Source organism: Salvelinus namaycush, chromosome 18 (assembly GCF_016432855.1).
Source record: "Salvelinus namaycush isolate Seneca chromosome 18, SaNama_1.0, whole genome shotgun sequence".
Taxonomy (NCBI): Eukaryota; Metazoa; Chordata; class Actinopteri; order Salmoniformes; family Salmonidae; genus Salvelinus; species Salvelinus namaycush.
This window is the reverse complement of record NC_052324.1, coordinates 337,501-361,081: the sequence shown is the minus strand read 5'-3', so window position 1 is coordinate 361,081 and position 23,581 is coordinate 337,501. Positions and strand designations below refer to the sequence as shown.

Sequence of the window (23,581 nt, the reverse complement as noted above, 5' to 3'; positions counted from 1 at the left end):
AGCGTAAAGGGGAACTTTAGTTTGTTTGACTAATCTTGGTGTTTTTTCTTCATGTTAAGTTTGGTCAGAGTTACAATTATTTTGAGCAGTTGTAAGGCACGTTAGAAATACTCAAATGGGAAATGGAAATAAATCCAAGTTCATGGAATTTAAGAATAACTAATTATGAATCAACCACTCCTATAAGACAAAATGTCCAAGTTGCTCTTTAAGCTCACTTTAATTCCTGCAGTCACATGACCAAATTGCTCTCTAGTGTCCTCATGGGTGGAATATTATTAATATCTTTCATAATTTCATAATTAATCATGTAAAATAAATTAGAACACAGAAAATTCTGTGTTTCTATGTCAAACGGTTTTGTTATATTTCAGTCTTCTGTGATGTACAGTTATATAAAGTGTAATATTGGGATGCAAACTCAACATTGAAAACATTTCTAATCTATATCTGACATGTTACATGTGTGTACTTTTTCTAAGCCCATAACCATGTGTGTAAGCTGTATACTTTTGTTTCAGAGTAGATTTGTTTAAGACTACCAAGAAACATTCTGTGTGACCCCGATTTGGCCCACTGCAGTAAAAGGGTACTTAGTAATAAGAGTGTATAATGTTTGCTATGGTAAAACCCAGTAATAATAGTGTATACTGTTTGCTATGGTAAAACCCAGTAATAAGAGTGTATAATGTTTGCTATGGTAAAACCCAGTAATATGAGTGTATACTGTTTCCTATGGTAAAACCCAGTAATAAGAGTGTATACTGTTTGCTATGGTAAAACCCAGTAATACGAGTGTATACTGTTTGCTATGGTAAAACCCAGTAATAGAGTGTATACTGTTTGCTATGGTAAAACCCAGTAATAAGAGTGTATACTGTTTGCTATGGTAAAACCCAGTAATACGAGTGTATACTGTTTGCTATGGTAAAACCCAGTAATAAGAGTGTATAATGTTTGCTATGGTAAAACCCAGTAATAAGAGTGTATACTGTTTGCTATGGTAAAACCCAGTAATAAGAGTGTATACTGTTTGCTATGGTAAAACCCAGTAATAAGAGTGTATACTGTTTGCTATGGTAAAACCCAGTAATAAGAGTGTATACTGTTTGCTATGGTAAAACCCAGTAATACGAGTGTATACTGTTTGCTATGGTAAAACCCAGTAATAAGAGTGTATAATGTTTGCTATGGTAAAACCCAGTAATAAGAGTGTATACTGTTTGCTATGGTAAAACCCAGTAATACGAGTGTATACTGTTTGCTATGGTAAAACCCAGTAATAAGAGTGTATAATGTTTGCTATGGTAAAACCCAGTAATAAGAGTGTATACTGTTTGCTATGGTAAAACCCAGTAATAGAGTGTATACTGTTTGCTATGGTAAAACCCAGTAATACGAGTGTATACTGTTTGCTATGGTAAAACCCAGTAATAAGAGTGTATACTGTTTGCTATGGTAAAACCCAGTAATACGAGTGTATACTGTTTGCTATGGTAAAACCCAGTAATAAGAGTGTATAATGTTTGCTATGGTAAAACCCAGTAATAAGAGTGTATACTGTTTGCTATGGTAAAACCCAGTAATACGAGTGTATACTGTTTGCTATGGTAAAACCCAGTAATAAGAGTGTATAATGTTTGCTATGGTAAAACCCAGTAATAAGAGTGTATAATGTTTGCTATGGTAAAACCCAGTAATAAGATGATGCTGCAACATCTCAGGATTCTACACTGTTCCATCAGCCTTCATTCTGTAGTGAATTCATCATCAAGCATACTCCAAACTCCCTGACAAGCAATATACAGCTACACACTCGCTCACATCTCTCTCTCTTTCTAGCTCTCTTGCTCTGTTTATCTCTCTCCGAGCGCTGTGCTCCTCTCCTTCACATAACATCCTGTCAGCTGCATTGGCGTGTGCCCCAAGCACCCCAGAGCCTGCCTGCCCCCTGCCCCTACCCCTGGCACCCCCTGGACTGTCCACCACTCTGCCCATAACCCCTGCCCTGGCACACAGCCCGCTCCCCTGGGCGGAAGGCAGGCTGATGGAGGGCCTGCTTCAGCACGCTTTAGACCTATTTTTTTCCCCTGCAGAATATTTGTGTGAGAAAATCTGTCCACTGCTGCTATTCTTCTCTTTGGCTCACTCCCTAGTTCCTGTACTTTCACCTGTCTGCTAGAGTTACAATCCTCACGGCCATGTTAAAACGATACCCCACCTTTTACCCTTAACCTGGCCTCCCTTTTGTCCCCTCTGTAGGTGTCCACCTTTTAAATCTACTCGTCTGACATCTCAGCCCTGTCCAACTACACCTAGGGAGTTCAGGCGGAGAGAAAATGCTGTCTAGATGACAGTGCATGTAGTACTGAGTGAACATCCTTTGTGACATTTTGTATATAATTTTTATTTCAGACACTTGCATTACTGGCCAGTTTCATAGCACACATTTGCTTTGACTTGAGTTTTGGATTAGGGGTTCAGTTTGTGGGAAAGACACTTGGTGATACAAACCCTCTTGTGGATAAAATGAAGTAGGGGCTTTTCCCAGAAAAGTCTGCTTTTGTGAAAACACTTCCAAATGAGTTAATTATATAATATCTGAATCATTTTAGCAAGGTAAAATTACAAGTCTTTGGTTGAAATTCATCTGTGGGTTCACCCCTGGCAGAAGCCCTCTTTGTTTGGGAGGAGTGCAGTGTTCAAAAGGAGCAGGAAACGTGATAGCACAAACTCCCCGCTTGCTTCTATCTATTTATTTATTTATTTCTTCTCTCTCTTGCTCTCTCTCTCTCTCTCTAAAAGGAGGCCTTAGCTGTGTACTGTACATCGCTTTATGACTTTAGTCAAAACAGAGCAGGCTTTAAAATGTAAATACCATGATATCAACTTTATTTCAAAGATTATTTGATATAGGTCTAGCACTAGCAACATAATCTTAGGCTATACCTAAAGTATATTATTCCTGCCTTCACCTCATACGCTGTTGATGCTGTCTCCATTCCTTGTTCTGATGTCTAGCGCTAGGTGGCACTGTGCCTTTTTGATAGAAGTGAAATACTCGCTCTTATTCACCTCTCGAGGAACTAGTCCTATGCAGACAAAAAAGAAAATCACCGTCAAAAAAGAAAATCACCGTACACCTCGAGAAACTCACAAGGATGGATCTGTTAGTCCTACATATGTGGTAGGCTATGTTTTCCACTCCCTATATATAAAACACATGAATAGAGTATGATATATGCGTTGCAAAATGAATAAGCAATAGCCTATTGGTAGGCCAGTAGTAGCCTAGAATATATCATCTCAGATTAAAAACAAATATGCAACACCATATATTTATCTCAGATGCGTTCAAGCTCCATATGAACTAAACAGAGGAATGGGTGGAGTATCACGGGGAGTAGTACAGAAACGCTCAGGGTATGGTAGACATAGGCTAATAAAAACTGTCCTACAACGGAGCTGACTGTCTTTCAAATTGTTGCATATTTCACAACAAACTACCTTAGTCATATCTGGTTTCATGTAGCCTATTCCATTTATTTTTTGTAGGGAGTGAAAACATCGTCAAATGGAGAGTAGGAGTTGGCTGTCAGCTAAATTAATATTTCATCCCCTACAATTATTCTTAAATTGCAAAAGGAAAACAGCAACATTGCTGAAATCGTTCAATCCCACGGTGTGACAGTGTAGATCCAACGCGTCAAAGAGCGTCAGATCAGAACCCAAGCGCACCACAGGAAACAAAGCAGAATCTGGAGTTGTTCATTTTTTTCATTAACTATTTCCATTAATGTCTTAATTTGTCGGACGAGTCCTTTTATGATCGATAAAGTGCATCCTGGGCAACTGCAGATGCGCCGGTCTAAATTGATATCTAGAAAAACCTTTAACTTGGGCAATTAGCTGGATGTCTTTTGAATTAGAGTTCATTTAAAAAAACGCAAAGGTAAATCATCTTGAAGACTTCTTTCAAACACATTACTATTAGAACTATATATAGGGTAGGCAACAAAAGTTGATGAGGACATTACATTTGAATTGCTGTAATATATTTAGCAACCAGTAAAATAACATTACATGTTCACTGTGGTTTATGGTCTATTTCCCGTGCATTACTTATTTGAACAGTGTATATTTCACAAGAGGTTACTTTGCTTTTTGTTAAAGTTGATAGCCTACCATTACAAGCCTGCAGATCCGTAAAGCCCAAACGTGAAAACACGTATATGTGAGATATTATAGAGTGCAAAATATTGTTATCGATTATGGTATATTCCTAACACAATCCAGTAGATCCGATGCCATTGATCTTTTAAGGGGGATTTTTTTCGTGGGGTAACAAACAAATGCTCTCTGTCTCTGTCAATTTCAATTCAATTTCAATTCTCTCTCTCCTTCTAGCTCTCTCTCTTTCTCTCACGCACACACACTCTAACTATTGACTAGCCTATCACCTAAAATACATGAACATTCAATCGTCCATTGGGCCATATTAATTTCAATAGTTCTACAGCCCTGTTGTCGCGATGGGATGTGAAACATCAATATATCACTATTATCACTGGCGCTTGTATTTTGATCGGATACATCTTATCTCCCGGCAGCAGGCTTTAAATCAAAGAACACCCCCTCTTGTGCAACAATAGGCCAGTCCGTTTAAAAGACCTCAGAGGGCAATGTTGCAGGATTAGCCTAGAGGGCAATGTTTCAGGATTAGTCTATAGATAGGCCTATCACGCTTCTGAAAATAGCATGATGCATTTACATTTGATTGTTATTTTCAGAGTTTTTATAATAACATAAGTATTACAGGAGTCTACGTTTTAGAAAGGTTGACTTGGTCGTTTAATTTTGCCGGCTGTCCCCTTCATTCCAATAAACATAAGATAAATGGCGATTTGAATGATTCATTTATAAAGTAAACAGATTTATGGTAATAGTCCAGTTAATCTGAATGGAAATGTTAATCTGTTTTGCGTTGACAATACAAACTCCGGGCCAGTGATTGTGCTCCGGCATTTGTTTAAGAAAAGCTATTGTGAGACCATTTCCCTTTGACTGAGTCTAAATTAATTTCCTACATCTCCATTTCTATCAACAATTAAGGAAATAACACAGGCTTCATTTATACTAGCATATAGGCGTTTATTCATTCACAAGTGTATGTGATCTAAAAACACACAATGAGATTGATCTCAAACAAAAAATGAAAGTTTAAATTGCATAGGCTATATAGATCATACATTTAAAATACAATGGAGCAAGTAACACACCTGACATGGGCTAGAATACACTTTATTTGAGAACGGCGCTCTTTTAAGATACACGACGTTACTCTCTCGTTCTGTGTTTCTCATCCACATCTTGGACCACCTTAAAAGATGGTCCCTCCCTCGGCATTGGCGCTCCGCAGCCTCCGATTGGCGAGGACCTCATGGATGGAATTGGTTGCAGAAATGCAAAACTTGTTGCTGGTTCCCTGAATGCGTTGATCTCACACAGCGCCAAGCGCCAGACAAGAGTGTGATCTATCTCTGAATCGCTCCAAGCTGGAATAGACCACATCAGAATCGGGAGCAAAAGGAGTGCGTTATAGCCTACAGAGTGAGAGAGTGAGGGAAACAGCCGATAGAGGTTCCGCGCCTTCTGCGCGCTTGGAGGGCACATGACCAGGACCGGTTGGACTATGCTGTCAAGCCGCTCTGTGATGGTGGAGTGCGGGTAGTGAGTGCTGGAGGCTCCGGGACACGGTGGTGCAAAAGCGGCTCTCCAGATAGCCATCATGACTGGGCTGGATTTTCCCTCCGGACTTGTAGAATTGCTTATAGTTCAGTAATAAGACATTTCACACAGAACTGTGGGAAATGTTTTCTTTTGATTGCAAAACAACGACCAATTAGAATTGTGCAGGTTGCCGGTGGATTTCTATAGAATGGGATCTTGAAAGGACACTCCAAACTGTGCGTCCTGGGACATTTGACAACGAACTGGAATAATGAAGTGGACGAAGAAGATAGTTGTGTGTTTATTTCAGTTTTCATAAGCCTTGTGATCTCTGTCATCATAAATCAAAGAAGGGTTTTTTGTCAAGTTTGTAAAGAAGAAATTTGCTTAGAAAACTTTGGAATATGATATTATATCAAAGTCACATTGCAAGCGAAAAATATTTTGTATCATTTGTAAATTAAAGGAATAAACCAGACGCCTATAGAAATAGACGGAAACGAGCAAGGGACAGACTGTATTTGCTTGCTTCGTTGTCCTCTCCGGTTTATTTTCGCCACAACACTTTAGGGACAAGTTGGATATTGGAAAAAACTATGAAAACTTATTGGGTGAGTTATTTAAGATCCATTGGCTACGTTTTAAATCAGAACTTTTAAGATATCAAAATATCTATTGAGGCATTCTCTTCTATTTTCGTTTTTGTCCTCTTTTTTGTGTGGAGATTCACAGAAAAACAGACTAAAGCTAGACTGCCTATGCCAGGCGAGCTGGCTGTCATGCAGGATTGATATCGGGAAGTATGTTTGGGCTGGAGCAGTTTGGTTCTCAGATTAATAGCATAAACCCTAGCCAGTCAGAGAGAAACATAAACCAGCCAAGACTGAACATGAGCTCCCATTACAAAAGCCCCGGCTTTCATACCGGAGGCCCGCCGGGAGCCGCGGAGCCGGGCATGGGCCCTTTGAACGAGCCTCCGATGCTCGGGCTCAATATGAACATGAATGGGGAGCAGTACGGTGGCTTTCACCCGCGGGGCCACTCGGACATGCATGCAGGCAGCGGACTCCAGCAGCAACAGCAGCAGCAAGGACCCATGCATGGATTTTTCAACAACCAGCAACCTCATCAAGGCCATCCCCACGGCCACCAGTCTCACCCTCACCAACACCACCCTCATTTCAATGGGAACTTTGGAGGCCCAGACCCAGCATCATCCTGTCTGCATGGTGGCAGATTGATGGGCTACAACAACAGTGGCATGGGGCCTCAGCAGGGCTTTGGAGAGGGGTTTGACCCCATCGCTGAGGGCCAAGCAGGGGACGGCTTCTCCCAGCAGCAGCAGCAGCAGCAGCAGCAGCAGCAGAGATCTGGTAACATGTCTGAGTTCCAGCACAACGGCCCCCCTAATGGCAACCACGCTGTCCCTGCCCCCTGTCTACCCCTGGACCAGTCACCTAACCGGGCAGCATCCTTCCATGGTCTGCCCTCCTCTTCCTCCTCAGATACCCATGGTCTGGAGCCTCGACGGATGCCCAATCAGGGTGCTGTGGAGGGATTAGAGTATAATTTCCCCAGCGAACCCCCAACTGGACATTTTGAAGTACCTGTATTTTCCCCCTCAGAATCAGAGTCTCAGCTTCCCCACTTTGGGACAGGAAGGCCGGTGACCGGTGGCAGTTTCCCTGGAAACCCTGCCATGGCTCGGACACCGGGTATGCAGGGCATCTCCAAAGGGCACCAGCAGCCACCCCCACAGCCCCAGCAGCCTCAGCCTCCCCCACAGCACGGAGTATTTTTTGAGCGCTTTGGGAATGGCCGTAAGATTCCCGTGGGGATGGAGCTGGGGGTCAGTGCTAGACACCCTCTCATGCAGCAGCAGGCTGGTTTGATAGCGCGACAGAACTCATGCCCCCCTGGCCTCCCCCGGCCTCCCCAGTCTGAGCCGGGCTCCATTAACCCCAACATGCTGGACGGTGGCGTCATGATGCCTGTCCAACACAACCAGTTTGAATATCCTATTCACAGACTGGAAAATAGGGGCCTGCACCCCTATGGGGACCCCATGTTTAATATGCAACAGCCGGCTCCCCCTCCTCCCGCCCAACAGCCTCCGAATCAGAGGCTGCAACATTTTGACTCTCCTTATATGAACATGGCTAAAAGGCCAAGATTTGAGTTCCCTAACGCACACGGAGGGGAAAATTGTGGCACGTGGGGTAGTGGCATGCACAATGTGCAGGGAATGGAGAACCACCTCTCTCCCTCGGCCTACCCTGGCCTTCCAGGTGAGTTCACCCCACCTGTAACAGACGGTTTCCCCCCGGGTCCACTCCAGCACGCTGGGCCTGAGCAGCAGTCTCTGCAGCAGCGGCAGAATGCGGCCATGATGATCAAGCAGATGGCCTCTCGGAACCAGCAGCAGAGGATGAGGCAGCCCAGCCTGCAGCAGCTGGGTCACCATGGCGACGTACCTCCAGGCCCCATGGTTCATGGAGGCCCAGTGGGGAGCATGCCTCAGCCCAACTTTGACAGGGAGAATGGGAGCAGGATGCCCAACTTTGAGGGTCAGAGCCCTCATATAACTCAGGAGAACTGGTTCCCCGGTTCTCACCCACCAGGAGAGATCATGTCGCGGCGTATGGGGGTAACGGGTGGGGAGGCTGTAGCCCACGACATGGGGCTGCAGCAGAACGGAGTCGGTATGATGTTCAGGCCGGGCATGAATGGGATGGGCATGCAGGAGCCAATGAGGATACCTGGAGATGGACACGTACAGGCTCTCCACTCTCCTGGTATGCACCCCCCGTTTGGCAACAACATGGGCAATCTCTCCCAGATGCAGTCCCCCGGAGCCGGGGTAGGACACCCCAACGCACCATCAGAGAGGCGGCCGACTGACTTCCCTGCCGGGCCTCCCATGGGATCTCAATCAACGTTTCCTTATGGAGGGGTTAACCGTCAGGGGGCACCACATAGCAATCCCCAGGGGGTGAACACCTCACCAGGGAGCTACCCTCCACAGTCTGAGTTCCCCCCAGGCCAGCGATCCTCTGTCAGTAAACTTGGGGCACTCTCTCTGGGGAACTTTAGCAAAACCAGCACTAAAGACAATGTTTTTGGACAGAGCTGCCTGGCGGCCCTTTCCACGGCCTGCCAGAACATGATAGCTAGCCTAGGGGCCCCCAACCTAAACGTAACATTCAACAAGAAGAACCAAAATGAGGGCAAGCGAAAACTGAGTCAGACGGAGCAGGACATTAATAGCAGCACAGTTAACGGGACCGGCAGTGCTGGTCCTGAGTATTTTCAGAGTGGCACTTCCCAGAACAGCCAGATGCCTGGCAACGGGAATAGCAACATTAAGCCTGCAGGTCAAAACCAGACGCTGCAGGGGGAAGCCAGTGCCCTCTCCCCAAATTACAACATGGACGCTACCCCATGCAGTGAGGGGAAAGCAGCAACAGGGAATGGGAGAGGGAGAGGGAGGAGAAAAAGGGACAGCGGGCATGTGAGCCCTGGGATCTTTTTTTCCTCTGACAGCGGAAACCCTGTTGTAAGTCCAGGCCAGCAACCCCCTTCAGCTGGCGTTGGGGAGAGGGGTGGGGGTACGCCCCATGAGAAACCCCTCCCATCCCCCTCCTGGGGAAAGGGAGGTGACCTTATGCTGGGGGACCAGGCAGACCTGATGTCTTCTCTGGACAGTGGCATTCAGAGTGTCACCAAGTCTAACAGTAACTCACCGCGCATAGATTTTCCTGATGATGTCAGCGCCCACTACGGCAACGAGGATGAGGTGTCCTCTAGCTCAGATGCAGGAGGTGCTCCTGCCTCCAAGCCCAACCGCAGCCCGCACATCACCGGCTCACCCAAGCTGCAAAGGGGGGAACAGGGCCTGATGAATGGGCAGAAGCCCCTAGGCATGCAGGACATCACCAATCACACTACCTCGACACCCGACAGCTATGGACTGAGTGCTGGTGTGGGGACAGGTGGCAATGGAGTCGGTCACCCGGGCACACCTGGGATGGAGCAGGTACGCACTCCATCCAGCACCTCTGGCCAGGATGACATCCACCCTCTGGAGATACTGCAGGCCCAGATCCAGCTGCAGCGCCAGCAGTTCAGCATCTCAGAGGACCAGCCCCTGGGCATGAAGAATGGCAAGAAGAGTGGTGACTGTCTCTCACAGAACGGAGACAATGAGCTGGCGAGCTGCAGCCCGGATGCTGGGAAGGGCTCAATGGGCACTATTGACCTTGACACTCTGATGGCAGAGCAGCACGCCACCTGGTACGTGCCCAGTGACAAGGCCCTGATGGATGGGCCAGAAGACGACAAGGCCATGGCACCCTGGGAAAAAAACAAGAGCCAGAATAACAGCAAAGAAGGTAATTGAATATGCTCTATGGTTATATTTCCGACATTGTTTTACTATCTGATTAGTACTGTCTATTTGCTGTATTTACACACACACGCACGCACGCACGCACGCACGCACGCACGCACGCACGCACACACACACACACACACACACACACACACATCCTTCTAAGGCTGTCACTCAACATATCAGCACATAAGCCCAATGTTGTTTTGCATCCCCGATGAGCAGAAAATGATATGAATGCTAGACTAAAATAAGTCAGGACTTCCTTTGTGCGTGTAGCCTATGTCTGCAGTTATTTGAAACATAGCTGTTCTGTGGAAACAGGTAGATCAGGTATATTGAGTTTTATATGTAGGCTAGAAAAATACATAAATAATTTATTATGTTTTTCTGTGTGCCTATAGGTCTACACAGGGGATAGGCTATTGGACCACAGGCTAATTAACTATTCGAAATTAAATAGCACTAATCAGGAAAACATTTTAAAACGGATTTATTGTGGTTCTAAATAAACATTAAATTATCATTTGGTGCGTGTTATGGATTATTCTATTGTTGAGGGACTTCAAAGGAACAGCGCGAGAAAAGTAAACATTTCCTGTGGTTCTTTATCTGGGTTTTCAGGGTGAACAACTACACTGAGAAGATGAATAGGTTTCTGAGATGCGTTTTCACAGCGGGGTTTCCCCTCCATACATATCTGTTTGTTTTTGTTATTACTATGGGATAATAAACGGGATTGGAGAAAGTGGATTGATTTTAGATTAGCCTACTATTGGAAAGGGCAGCATTGTCAGGATATATGAAGAAGAGTGATATTACTATAAACAAGAGTAGCCTATCTTAAGCTTTTTATTTCGAACTTTTTTTTTCTCCTAAATGTGATGTGTCCTCGAAGAACAGATTTTCATTGAACATGATAATATGATACTAATAGAAAATAATAATATAATAATAATGGATGCGTCATTCACTTTTTCTAATTTGTTTAAAACTTTTGGTTTTATTGTAGACTATTGCCAACCACTTTTTCGCCAACATGGTTCAGGAAAAAAATGGGTTGGTCATGAGATACAAATGCTTATTTTTTCACTAACAAATGTAAATTCTAGTATTCTAGTAGCCTATGCCACGAAACTGTTGTAGCCTTTAATTGTAAGTGCTTGTTGAAATTGGTATAGTGTGATTAGACCGTAAGCGGTTTGAAATCCTGTCAATCAAGGTTTGACATTAACAACACAAATAATGTTCTCCTGTTTTTGGATTACCGGTCATACATAAGGCATCTGGTTTGTTTTATTTCATTAACAGGAAATGAAATAACATGCATTTAAAATAATAATAATAATTATTATTATTATTAAGACCTATTATTATTTCTTATTATTGTTTATATTAGGACTGTGCTATAGCTACAACAGGGACTTGGATAATAAAAAAAGCACGTTTTTTTTCTCTTCAGTTTAATCCAGTGCTGAAGTTACTTTTTATTGACTGCTCCTCCATCAATCAAAACCTACTTCAAATAAATATTTAAATTATGAATTCAATATTGCTGATTTATGTCGTATTTTATGTCGCAATATTTTTCTGTGGAATTGTAATCTCTTTTGTCTCTCGATATTTTTTTCTGAGGCCACTCTTTTTTTCTATAGACATTTGAAAATCTATAGCAATAATGAAATGGTAGTCAGTCAGTGCTGCAAAAGGCGGTAGGTCGCAGTGAGACGTTATTAAATCGCTACCGCCAGAGACGAGACACCAAAACTCCTTTTCTCTTGTGAATAGGTAGCCCCCAGCGCGTATTCACTATCCCTTTGTTCTGGCTAACTGCGGGAGCTGAGAGGAGAGGGGGGCGCAGGGCACGGAATCTGGAGTCATAGCGCATTGTTTAGGAGGCAGAGCAGTCAACCAGACCAGGAAGACACATTCTCGCCTTGTCCATAGTTAATTTTTTCAAGATCCACATGTCTTAGCAAGGCGCACTTATTCTTCAGAAAATGCACAGCAACAGCCACTTCGATTTTGTTAAAGTATTTCTCTCCCGTCTCTCCTATCTCCGCACATTTTTTCCTTCCTCAATTCAGCTCCTTGCAAGCACAAAACCCATGCTGCTCGACTCGATCGATAGCTAGTTAGCACAAATCACGGATCTTGACAGTTTCTCATTTGAGTGCTGCAGACGGCAAAGATGAAAAAGGGTTGAGGTGTGTTACTGGATTTTGTGATTGAATTGGATGTTTTTCAAGAGACGCGCAAAATCCTATGCATTCAACGAAACGCTACGTTTTAGATAAAGATAAATAGGGCCTTATGGTTTTAGTTGCACATATTCAGTAGGCTAGTAAATATTACCCCTATAGGCACAATCGATGAACAGTTATATTCTCTTTGAAAATGCTAAAGACCAGGATTCTGAAAGTTATTTTGGAAGATTTCATAGAACACACGTGTCAAACTTATTCCGTGTAGGGCCGAGTGTTTGCGGGTTTTCGCTCCACCCTTGTACATGATTGACAAATTAAGGTCACTAAATCGTAAGGAATTCCCCTCACCTGGTTGTCTAGGTCTTAATTGAAAGGAAAAAAAAAAAAAACGCAGACACTCGACCCTTTGTGGAATGAGTTTGACGACCCTGTCATAGAAATTTGAACTTGAGCTCCGTAGAAGTGAAAGAAAAATATTGATGAATGTAGGAATATGTCAGTATTTTTTAAGTTGTCGAATCTATTTATGTTTGTTATTGATGTATTGTTGCAAGTCCACCAGCTGGTTAACAGGTGAACACTAATAGTCATTGCCTGAGCCTAAGAGTTACAGTGACAGTTTAACAAAGAATTGTTTTTCTTTCGAATTGTCTTGTTAGTTATTAAGGTTCTCAGTACAGTTCACAAGATAACTTATAGTTATCCTATATAATAGTAGTAGTAATAATAATAATAATGTTATAATGCTAATGATAGCTGGTCTACAATTTTAAAAATAACACTTTTTTTCACACAATTTCATCATGGTTCCTTTCTATATTCCTGCATGATGTGGCTAACCAATAAAAACGTTTTAAGATCACACATTTCGCTTGAATACACAGCACATTTTGCTAAACACACACATGGTCTGATCATATGTTTTTTTGTATTGAAGTTACGTTTCTTTCTGCATTTTGCTAATTCCTCCATGTCACCCTTGGAGTTGATCATATGACACCCGTGTAGGTGTTGTGCACCACTAAAACCAATTTAGTTTAATATTGTGGCAACCCGCTCTCTTGGTATCTGTCTTCATGCCCCTGACCTATCCCCCATCACAGTGTCCTGAAGCTGCATAGGGGGGGTGCATAGGTTCTGACATCCTGGGAACAGCTTTAATAGTGGGAGTCCTGAGTGATTGTGTTACTTGGGCGCTTTATAGACTGCATTCAGTGTTTTTACGGGAAGTTGACTTTAACTGCCCAATTGAGACAGGTGGGTTATGGGCCTCTGTTTATTTGGGGAGGGGGATGGTTGCAGTGACATTTGGCAATAGGCCTCCCTGTGTCTATAGCAGGGATATGGGTGGTAGTGGCATGGGGAGGAAAGGACCTGTGGTGTTTGGGGCTCTGTGACTATAGGTGAGGTCTCAGCCAGTGCAGGAGTTGGGATCACAGAACAGACTGTATTCTCATATATATTGTTAATGGAGATAGTGGGTGATGTTTTCAGGCCAGAACGTGGTGCCAGAAGTGCCTCATAGGTATATGGAATTTGATAATATTGTTGCATTAAACAATACTGTTAAAGAAAAATATGAGATTGAGCATAGATAATGAGAAAGTCCAGCTTGCCTGTTTGGGAGTGTGTTGTATTTTCTGTGTTGATGTCTGTTTACCCTGTGTGTCTTAGCTCTCCCTGTATGAGTTCCCACTGTGGTTGTTTAGAGACTGATATGTCTGTCAGTAACTTCCCCCATTGGACCAGTCCGTTGCTTATTCTGTCTGTGTGATAAGCTACCATTCAGCCAAAGCTATTCACTAAGACATAGTAATGTCTATTGTAGGCATGAGGCCCATATACTGTATGGCCTCCATATGCCAGTGGGTGTATATGTGAATGAAGGACCATGTTTGCGTTTTCAGCAAAATTATGAGAATGCATTTCCCCCTCCTTTTTCATTTCCTTTTCTCTATCTCGACTTCTTGTACCCTCTTCGTCTCTCCTTCTCTGCTCCTTATATTATAGCCAGGACCTGACGGTTTGTTTTGAAAGACGTGCACACTCTTGATAACAAGCAACTTGTCGCCCTAGGAAATGATTCAGTTGGTTTTATTTTTTAGAGTTTTTGCTTCCGTTTTGACCACACAGTGAAAGTTATTTACGGTGTGTGTTATCACTTTGTACATACTGTGCTAGGATCTGTCCTCTGGATTAATATGGTGTCTCATGCAACAGAGTGACTGTTCTAGTGGTGGTGGAGTGAATATTAGTTAGAGCATGCGCTGGCTTGCTGTTGGCATGTGTAGGAGAGCAGCAGTGGGTAGAGAGGGGACTTTTCATGCTTAGACACCCTGATTAGGAGGCAATTTAATCCATTGCAACAGGCATATTGACATGCCACCTAAAGAGACCTAGAAAGAAAGGAGAATATTCCTATAAGACCACCCCACCTCCCCACCTCTCTTAGTTTATTAAAATCATACTTATCGTATTGACATTTCATTCCAGCGACAACTCATAAATCACATGAGTAATTTTTATTTCCCTTTTTTCCTTTCTTAAAGCAGAAAATAGATGTGATTGACATTTGGTTGAATGAAGAGAAAACAGCTTGGGGCGGTCCATGTTCCAGATCCCTCCTTGCAAGGCGTTGCGTATTGACTTGCTTAACAACACACACCCAGGCAGCATAGTGTTCTCTGCACTCTCCCATACTGCAGTAATAATAATCATTATCATAATCATAGCAATTAGCCCTGGTAATATTGTTCTCAAAAGTGCCAATTCATCCTCTGGCACCTTCTGTGAGTTAACTTGGTTATTGACAGATACAGAGAGGCTTGTGAGGATACAGAAGGCAAGTGAGGTGTGTGTCTCTGTCTTTTGTGAGGAACATATTATATCTATAGCCGCAAATGGCGCAAAAGTGCATACTTTCAGAAATTTGAAGTTGGACCTTTCCACATTTTTATGCATTTATTTTCTTATGTCTCTTCACAAAGTAATTTCTGTCTCCCTTTGTGAATTGATCCCTAGGGTTGAAGGAATATCACACAATTCCTACACTATCAGCATGAATCAGTGGGCATTAGGACTGCTTTCACCATGTAAGTGTGTTTGTTCTTCCTTACCCCCCATCGACAGTTTCCGGGGCTAAGACAAATATGAGACGCATGCAAATGGCTCTAGCAGCTGGAGGGACCAGAGGTGTATGTGTGTGTGATGAAGACATGGAAACTCGATAGTGTGGGTTTATCAGCTGTAGACATCATGTTTGATTTATGCAGACTTGGTCACAGGCTTGTGGTTTCAGACCTTTGCTCAGGTGTCTTGTATGCTGGAATAGACTCTCTGACTTGTAGTGAAATGGAAATAGTTGCTGGTAGTCACACCTCTCTCAGTTCCAGCTCTGAGAATTCATCACAGTATGATAAAATTAACTGACAAGTTATGTCAGGGTTCATCACAACTTATTTTAGCTTTACGTCAGTTTGGCCTGCTTTACGTCAGTTTGGCCTACTTGAAGTACAACCCTTGCTAGTATGTAGTACATCCACAGTAGACCCCAATACATTTGTAATTATCAGTACTACTGGTGAACTGCTAGCACGTATAACACCGGCCCAGCTGAGTGCAGCAGTAGCAGAGTTAAGCTGTGGAGAAGTGTGTAGTCTCCTGTCTTATAGATATTGCAGCTCATAACAGGACATTACATGGTTTCTGCTTGTAGTTTTGATTGTGTAAAATCTAGTTTGAATATTTTGTTTCTTCTAGATGTTACTGTGTATGTGTGTATCCACTGAATGCTGAGGCCTTTGCAGTACATTTACCACCAGTGACAGTCAAAGGAGGCGTGTTAAAAATCGTCTTTGTGACTGATGTAGAGAGGAAAGGATGAACAAAGGTTCCATGCCTTTTGCTAGCTGGATTTCTGACTCTTCAAAATAGCAGTGTTTTGTTTTCCCTGGGGAAGAGTGCTGAAATAAAATCAAACTTGTCTGTGTGGGTGGGTGTGAATATTCCCCTTGGAATGGAAGGCTGAGTTTGTCTGGGAGATGCAGGGTGGGGGGGTGGGCACCGGAGGCTCCGGTTGGCTGGATGTATGTGACACGTTTCCTAATGTCCAGGGTCTTAATAAGCCAGTGCCCAGAGGGACTGGAAAAAACAAGGCATCTACTATTCCTGTAGAAAATGATATATATTTTTATATGTAGCTACCAACAATCCCTGTAGAGATGATTTTAACATAGTTTGTGAGAAATGCAAGTTGTCTTTATCAATTAAATAGACTATAATCCTTAACACTCCCTCTGTTCAGCAGAGGTGTACCATGCTAAAGCTACTAGGCTGTGTGTGTGTGTGTGTGTGTGTGTGTGTGTGTGTGTGTGTGTGTGTGTGTGTGTGTGTGTGTGTGTGTGTGTGTGTGTGTGTGTGTGTGTGTGTGTGTGTGTTGTCATTCCGCCAGCAGCAGTTATGTTATTTGGCATACAGGTAGTCGTCAGATTTCTTTAATTCGTATTGAAAAATTGACAAATGAGTTATGACACCAGAGCTGTTTCTCTTGGGAGAGAAGAGGAGAGACTGATCGAGTACTAGCGAAAGCGAGAGAGATGGAAAGAAGTTTCTCTTTTTTTCTGGGAACATCTTAGGTTTCGACTTGCGAGGTCGAGCAAGACGGTAATGGCTGTCGTTTGCCTCGCTGTACAGAGAGAAAGAAAGAAAATAAGTCTTACATTTTCTCCACAGTTCCATCCTCTGGACTTTCCTTATTTATTTATTTCAGGGCAGTTTAGATACTCGGATGTTAGAAACAATGGTTTGGATTTTTGAAACAGCACATTTGAGTCTTTTCAACAGTGGAACTGTCATCACTAAAGCTTAATACTGTCATTATACTACACAGCAATATCACCTTCAACTCAATAATTATAGTTATATTTTATTTACAGTTTTAACATTGTGTTTTTTCAACTTTGTGTTGGTATCTTGGAAATGGAAAAGGATTGATTATATTTGACATAAAAAATTATAATTGTGCAACCAGTGCTAATTATTTTTAAGACATTACATGTACATTTCCAAGTAAATCTTTATTTTCTTCAATCAAGGGTCAATTTATTAATTAATAACAGGATAATTATTATTTCAGTCAATTATATTCAGTCATTTGATTTCAAGTGTTAAACAATTTCTATCACAATAACATGAAAGTGTAAGATTCCTTGAATTGACCACCTAGCTTCCCATACTGAGGACTAGCTGAAATAGTGATTGTATGTTAAGGGTTGTGGCTGAGCAAGTCAGCCCCCTAAACCCATTCCGATCCCCCTCCTCTCCTAGCGTCTCCCTAGCAGATGCTCCTAATCCCTACATTTCCACTGTTTTCATGAGTGGTTGGGGTTTCCAAATGGGCCAAAAATACATAAACAGAGTGTGTAGTGACGGGCTGAAACAAAATAGAGAGCGAGACGTAGATCAATATGTCACCTACTTGGATGATATGGATGACAGGTCCTGGACATGGTTTTGATTTATGCAGGAGGTACTAAATCACTTCCCGTGTTCCCTTTTGTGTCTAGTTTCCTAAGCGCGTCTTGCAACCTGAGGGGGAGGTGTGTGTGTACGAGGGGATGGCTGAAGGGAGAGAGTTTACTAGAGAAGGGGTGAGGAGGAGCGACCGGGCCAAGGCCTGCCTGCCTGGGCAAGTTTTTTTCCTTCTTGTTGCAGGCCAGGGAACAGAGAGGAAATTCAAACCAAAATAACCCCTGTGCCCTCGCTTGAAAAATGTGCCCCCTCCATATCCACCCTTCTCTGAGGGGAAAGGTCAACCTGTGGCAGTGGGGTTGAGTGGGGGTCAGAGAAGGCCTCCCATGCCATACTCCCCCACCCCAACTACCAACCCCCCAGGCCAACATCAGATACCTGGGTCATACCTCCAGTAGTTCCCGTATTCCTCACACAGGGATTCCTGTAGCCCCTCACCAAGTTGAAAGCAGATAACTTAATGATTTTGTATATATATATATTTTGGTGATTGGGATTTAATGTGAAGCCTTATTGCTCTGCTGGTCGGTCTGCTTAGTGCAGTAGAGAGGCGCCGGATCACAGGTCCTGCTCTTAGGTACCATGAACCTTCAGGAAAAGTGTTAAAGACCTAAATGACTAACCTTTAAAGTATGCTCTATGATAACAGAAATGTTACATCATTTTTCTGTGTTCTTTACCATCACTGAAAAAACAGACTTTGTATCTGTGCATTGTGACGTGTGCATTGTGACGTGTGCATTGTGACGTGTGCATTGTGCTCCCGAACTTAGAATCTTCTCTAATGTCCTTAGTGTTCGTTTTTTATCATAGAGATCCTATTACATTAAATGTGTATTCTAATTTCTAATTCTATGGTTGTTATGCTAAAGGAATCTGATCTGAATTCACTCACTGTCACAGGAGCAGAGGCCTCTAGGTGTTTTTACCAGAGAGCGGCGAAGGCTGATTGGGCTGGTTGTGTTCGGTGAGGGTAAGGTCGAGTCCCGGGGAGCACAGGGTTAAAGGTGAAGTGTCGTCATAGAAGTATAGCTTGGGATAGAATGGACCTCGGAAATCAATGTGACGGCTCTGTGAAATTCTCTGGCTCCGAAAGAGAGACTAGCGAACACCAAGACACACATATACATAGTCTTATTTAGCATATACTTTGTTTCTAATGCACACACCTGCACAAGGACTTGGTACACAATGTGCATTTAGCTATCATAACACTTCATTTTTAACTGCATTTACAACATAATAATTACCATTAGCTTCATCAGTTTACATTAATCGTTTAATAAAATGTTTAGGTTGACAATTATAGTTAGATTGTGAGAATATGACATTTATTGTTGTTCAATAAGGATTCCTTCCCAGTGTTGTTTACAGACTTAGAGAACTGATGGCATGACATGCACTAGATTCAGGCCGTCAGCTTCCGACATATTGGTGTCAGCCAGACAGAGAAACCGAAACAGAGCAGTGTGCTGTGCTGTGTGTGTTCTCTTCACAGCACGCTAGTGGAAAGCGTTGTTCATCTGTGTATATCGTCACGAGCTGTGTCTGTTTGTCTGTGTGACGGCTCTATAAGCCTACGTGGAGGAGTCACACTGTAAATCACACACTTTTAGAAAGAGGAGAGGAATAGAGGTGGATTAAAAAACGGAGCGTTTGAATTGCCATGGTTATCTTTTTCGACTTGTAATATGGTTAGGGATATTTAACTGTATTTGTGGTTCAGCTTAGTTGGTTGTGATATTATTGTTTTCTTCTTTATTGGGTATTCGCCCTGTGTGATGCTAAGCACTCGTTCTCTGAGATTAATAGCCTATCACTGAGATATTACTGTGGATATGAACAGTACGCTGCATGGCAAAATAATGCGAGTCATTGAACAGCCTTAACAAGGTTTTATTGAAAAAAGATTCCACAGCTTGTAAAATGTCACGGTGATTTGGGATTTAGGCCTGTGTGATGTAGAATTTCACACTGCCGTTTCCACTTTTGAACAAATATGGTGCCGTGGATAATGCTTAACATTTAAGTGTAGCGTGTAGATTTTCCACCAAAATTCCATCTCTCTCGGCTCCCAGGGTATTACCTAGAAATATCCACAGATACACTACGATTGACTGGCTTACTCCTTAAATGGAGAGCTTTGTATTTTTTTATTAAGAAAATGTTTTTCTGCTTGTAATAATACAATTTGAGAGGTACAGTGTTTTGATTATAAAAACATAATTTTTTTTAAACTAGGAAACTGGTGGCAATCACTACATTGTAAATTATTGTTTATGTGAAAGTATCTTTTAGGGAACCAATATCATTGGTAATGCTAATGTTTTTATTTTGATAAATAAAGTAACGTGGTCACATGAGCTCACGTCTGAGCATGGCTCTGGGACAGTGGGAGTGGATGCTTTTGACTGTGTGTTTACAGTCCTTGTCCTTGCATGTATGAGGCTGGGGGCCATGTCTGTCTGTTTTGGGACCATGCAGACTGTGTGTGTGTGCATGCATGTGTGTGGAGCGGCAGCTGAGGGCTGGTGTGGATATGGCAGCAGTGGCGGTGGTTGGCGGTGTGTTTTGTGGCTGTGTTGTCAGATTGCTGTGTGTCAGCAGAGAGCCAGGGGAACGCTTGGCTGCCTATTCAGGCCGGTGTGGACCCTGCTGTGCCCAGCTACCATGGGCTGTCGGCGGGTGCTAGAGGGCACAGTGCTGGGGATGGGAGTGGGGGGTAGGAGGAAGCACTTGGAGAGGGGGTTGTGGTCCAGGCTCACTGAGTGTGGGTGTCAGCCATGCAGAGGTGTATGGCAGGGCCCTCTGGCAAACGCGGGCCCTTGCCACCATCACCACTAATCCCCACCCCACACACCCGTCCCCCTCCCCCTCTGCCTTCCTCTCTCCCCCACCGTCGCTCCGCTTAGTCTCCAGAGTCCTTGGGTGATTTGTGCGGAGGAGGAGGGAGAGAGATGCGGGAGCGGCGGGAGCTTGGCTGCGTGACCTTTTACCAAATCCCTCCGCTTTTCCATTCCAGTGGTCGCGGCCCAGACAGGCTGGGGGGCAGTGCTGCCTCACTACCTCCCTGCCTTCCCGGCCCTAGCCTGTCCACCCTGCCTCCTTCACTCTCTGTCCTGACCTGGCCTTGTTTCTCTGGCTGCGTGTTGTTAACACCGTGTCATAGTTGCTCCAGGGAAGTAAAGGAAGGGAGAAATCTATACAGAGAGAGTGAGAAAAACAAAAAAGCATTTGGGAAGAGAGAGAAGAGATAAAAAGGAAAGTGTGACACAGAGACTGTTTTGAGGTCAGAGTATTTTTTCTCTTCTTCTCTCTCTCTGTTCTGTCACTTTGTTGAGTAGTGAGGTGGGCAGATCAGAGTAGTGATGGTGTGATGTACAGGCCCTGTGCCTAGAGCAGAGTTGTGTATCATAGTCTCTCGTCTCTGACGCCTGTACCTCAGCATGTCTGAGCTATTTAGAGCTTGTCTGTCTCTGCGGCTACGCTCCCACTCAAAGCAGTAGTAACAACCTGGGGCTGAGGAACATAGCAGAACAGTGTTTTGAGTGCCAAGGACAGATGGGAATAGCCTGATTGATTTTTACAGCAGGTATCCACCTTGTTCACGCACTCTTTTTTTTAGAATGCTCAGAGCATGCTTGGAGGCAGACCCCAAACGCATGATGCAATGCTGCAGTCACCAATAGGGCTTACTGAAACCAGCGATAGTAAGAGCCTGACAACCTCTCTCTCCCGTCATCTCTACCTCTAACTCCTCGCCCTTCTCTCCTTCCTGCCCCTCCTACTCTCTCAGAATGCTGCGGGTCTATATCATGGCAGATGACGTGTGACGCCGTGCTTTTGCGTATAATTTAGCCTAGCACTTTCTGTCCTCGTCAATCTTCCTCTCGCAAATGTTTTCTTACACGACGCAAGCGATTTGACTCGGAGGATGGGTTATGCATCTCAACCGGCAGCGTTCCCCATGTCCCTCTAGAACTGCACGGCTGGTTTTTATACAACCTTCGATAAACCTATATATGGATTTTCTGGAAGCTTGGTTCCATTTAATATGCGTTTGACACCTTGGTGACGTGGGGTCGATACTGCAGCAGGGTCATTATACCAGTAAATTAGGTCATGCAGAGTTAAAGGTCAGCCTCCTCACAGCCCTCTGACCTCATGACCAGAGGTTAGGGAGGAGTGCTCCCCATTTGCACGGGTGACCGGGACTGAATGTGTGTGTGTATGTGTATGTGTGTGTGTGTGTGTGTGTGTGTGTGTGTGTGTGTGTGTGTGTGTGTGTGTGTGTGTGTGTGTGTGTGTGTGTGTTTGTGTGGTCCTCATATGCAAGGAGAAGGTGGGGGATGGGTTTAGAGCATTGTCGTTTTCCAGCCTGCAGGATGGGGGTGGGAGAGGGAGAAGGAGAGGGGTTGTTGAGGTCATTTTACTGCACAGATTTTGAGTGGGATGAGAATTAGGATCTAATTTAGATAAGGGATTTTATGATTAATTCTAGTGTTGACATATTGACTGAAGATGTTTATTTTGGTTGTTGAGGAAGAATGTATCCTTAATGTTCCTCAGTGCTGGCCCATTCACTAACCCTCTCCTCTCTCTGTGTTTGTTTCTCCTGTGCAGAGTCAGAGCTGTCTCAGAGTAAGGCTGGAGTAGGGGTGGGGGCCCCGGGGCCCGGAGGGGGCAATGGGGGGAGCCACCTGCAGTGCCTGTCCGTCCACTGCACAGATGAGCTGGGGGACAGTAAGGGCCGAGGGGGGCCCGTCTCCTCCTGGCGCTCCCTGCACTCCGACATCTCCAACCGCTTTGGGACCTTCGTGGCTGCCCTGACCTGAACACAATCAGGGCAGCCCAGGAGATGGAGGGAAGATCAGAAGAGAGAGAGAGAGAGGGGGGGGGGGGGGGGGGGGGGGGGAGAGAGTCAGAGGCAGATGATAATGAAGACGATGAGGATGACATAAAGGTATTGATGATGAGGATGACGTAAAAGTATTGATGATGACGTAAAGGCATTGCTGATGAGGATGATGTAAAGGTATTGATGATGAGGCGTCTGCATTGGCTCTCGCCTGTTCAGGGAGAGAAGGACATATACGCACTCATACACACACATGAACACATACACACTCATGCTCACACACACTCACACACATTCTTGGGCACAAACACATACACACTCACTCATGCATCGCTGGACTATACAGCTTGGGCTCTATTCAGTGGTGCCCACATCTGGAAAACCTCAAATCATCCTTTTAGTTTTTTGTTGTTTTTTGAAGAAAACAGGAGAAATGTCAATGGAGGAAAGGAAAAAACTAAAACTGAAAAAACGGAAAGACAAAATGTCCTTGGCTGTATTGGGATAGCAGTGTTGAGTCTCTGTTCTGTTACATTCTTTAGACATGAAAGTTGTCTCTTAGTATTTGGGAGCTCTGTGATTAAAACCCCATCCTCACCAGCTGTACCCTGTACCTGTACTCAGTGACCTCCTAGCCGTGGTTCTCTCTGTGGGTTGGAGGTGGTACCACCCACCATGCCTACCCCCAGCCTAGTGTATAGATCACTGAGCCTGGGCTTGGGTATGGCCTCAAGCAGAGCCACCCTGACCCATACTCACCCGTTGAGGGATTCTGGTCGTCTTTGTCAGCCAGAGTTTGGAGGATATGTCTGTGAACCAGCCCTTCCTCCCTCTCATGGCTCTCAGGGGTACAGGGAGAGGAGAGCA

General features: G+C 44.0%; 1 protein-coding gene across 1 annotated transcript; it reads left to right on the top strand.

The window, feature by feature from the left end:
* The first annotated feature begins 5,521 nt into the window (after positions 1–5,521).
* Positions 5,522–22,731, top strand: LOC120063489 (transcriptional activator MN1-like). The gene is made up of 2 exons (XM_039013869.1): positions 5,522–10,121; positions 22,480–22,731. The coding sequence occupies exons 1-2, from the start codon at positions 6,533–6,535 to the stop codon at positions 22,689–22,691; spliced, it is 3,801 nt and encodes a 1,266-aa protein (XP_038869797.1). The 5' UTR covers positions 5,522–6,532; the 3' UTR covers positions 22,692–22,731.
* The last annotated feature ends 850 nt before the right edge of the window (positions 22,732–23,581 follow it).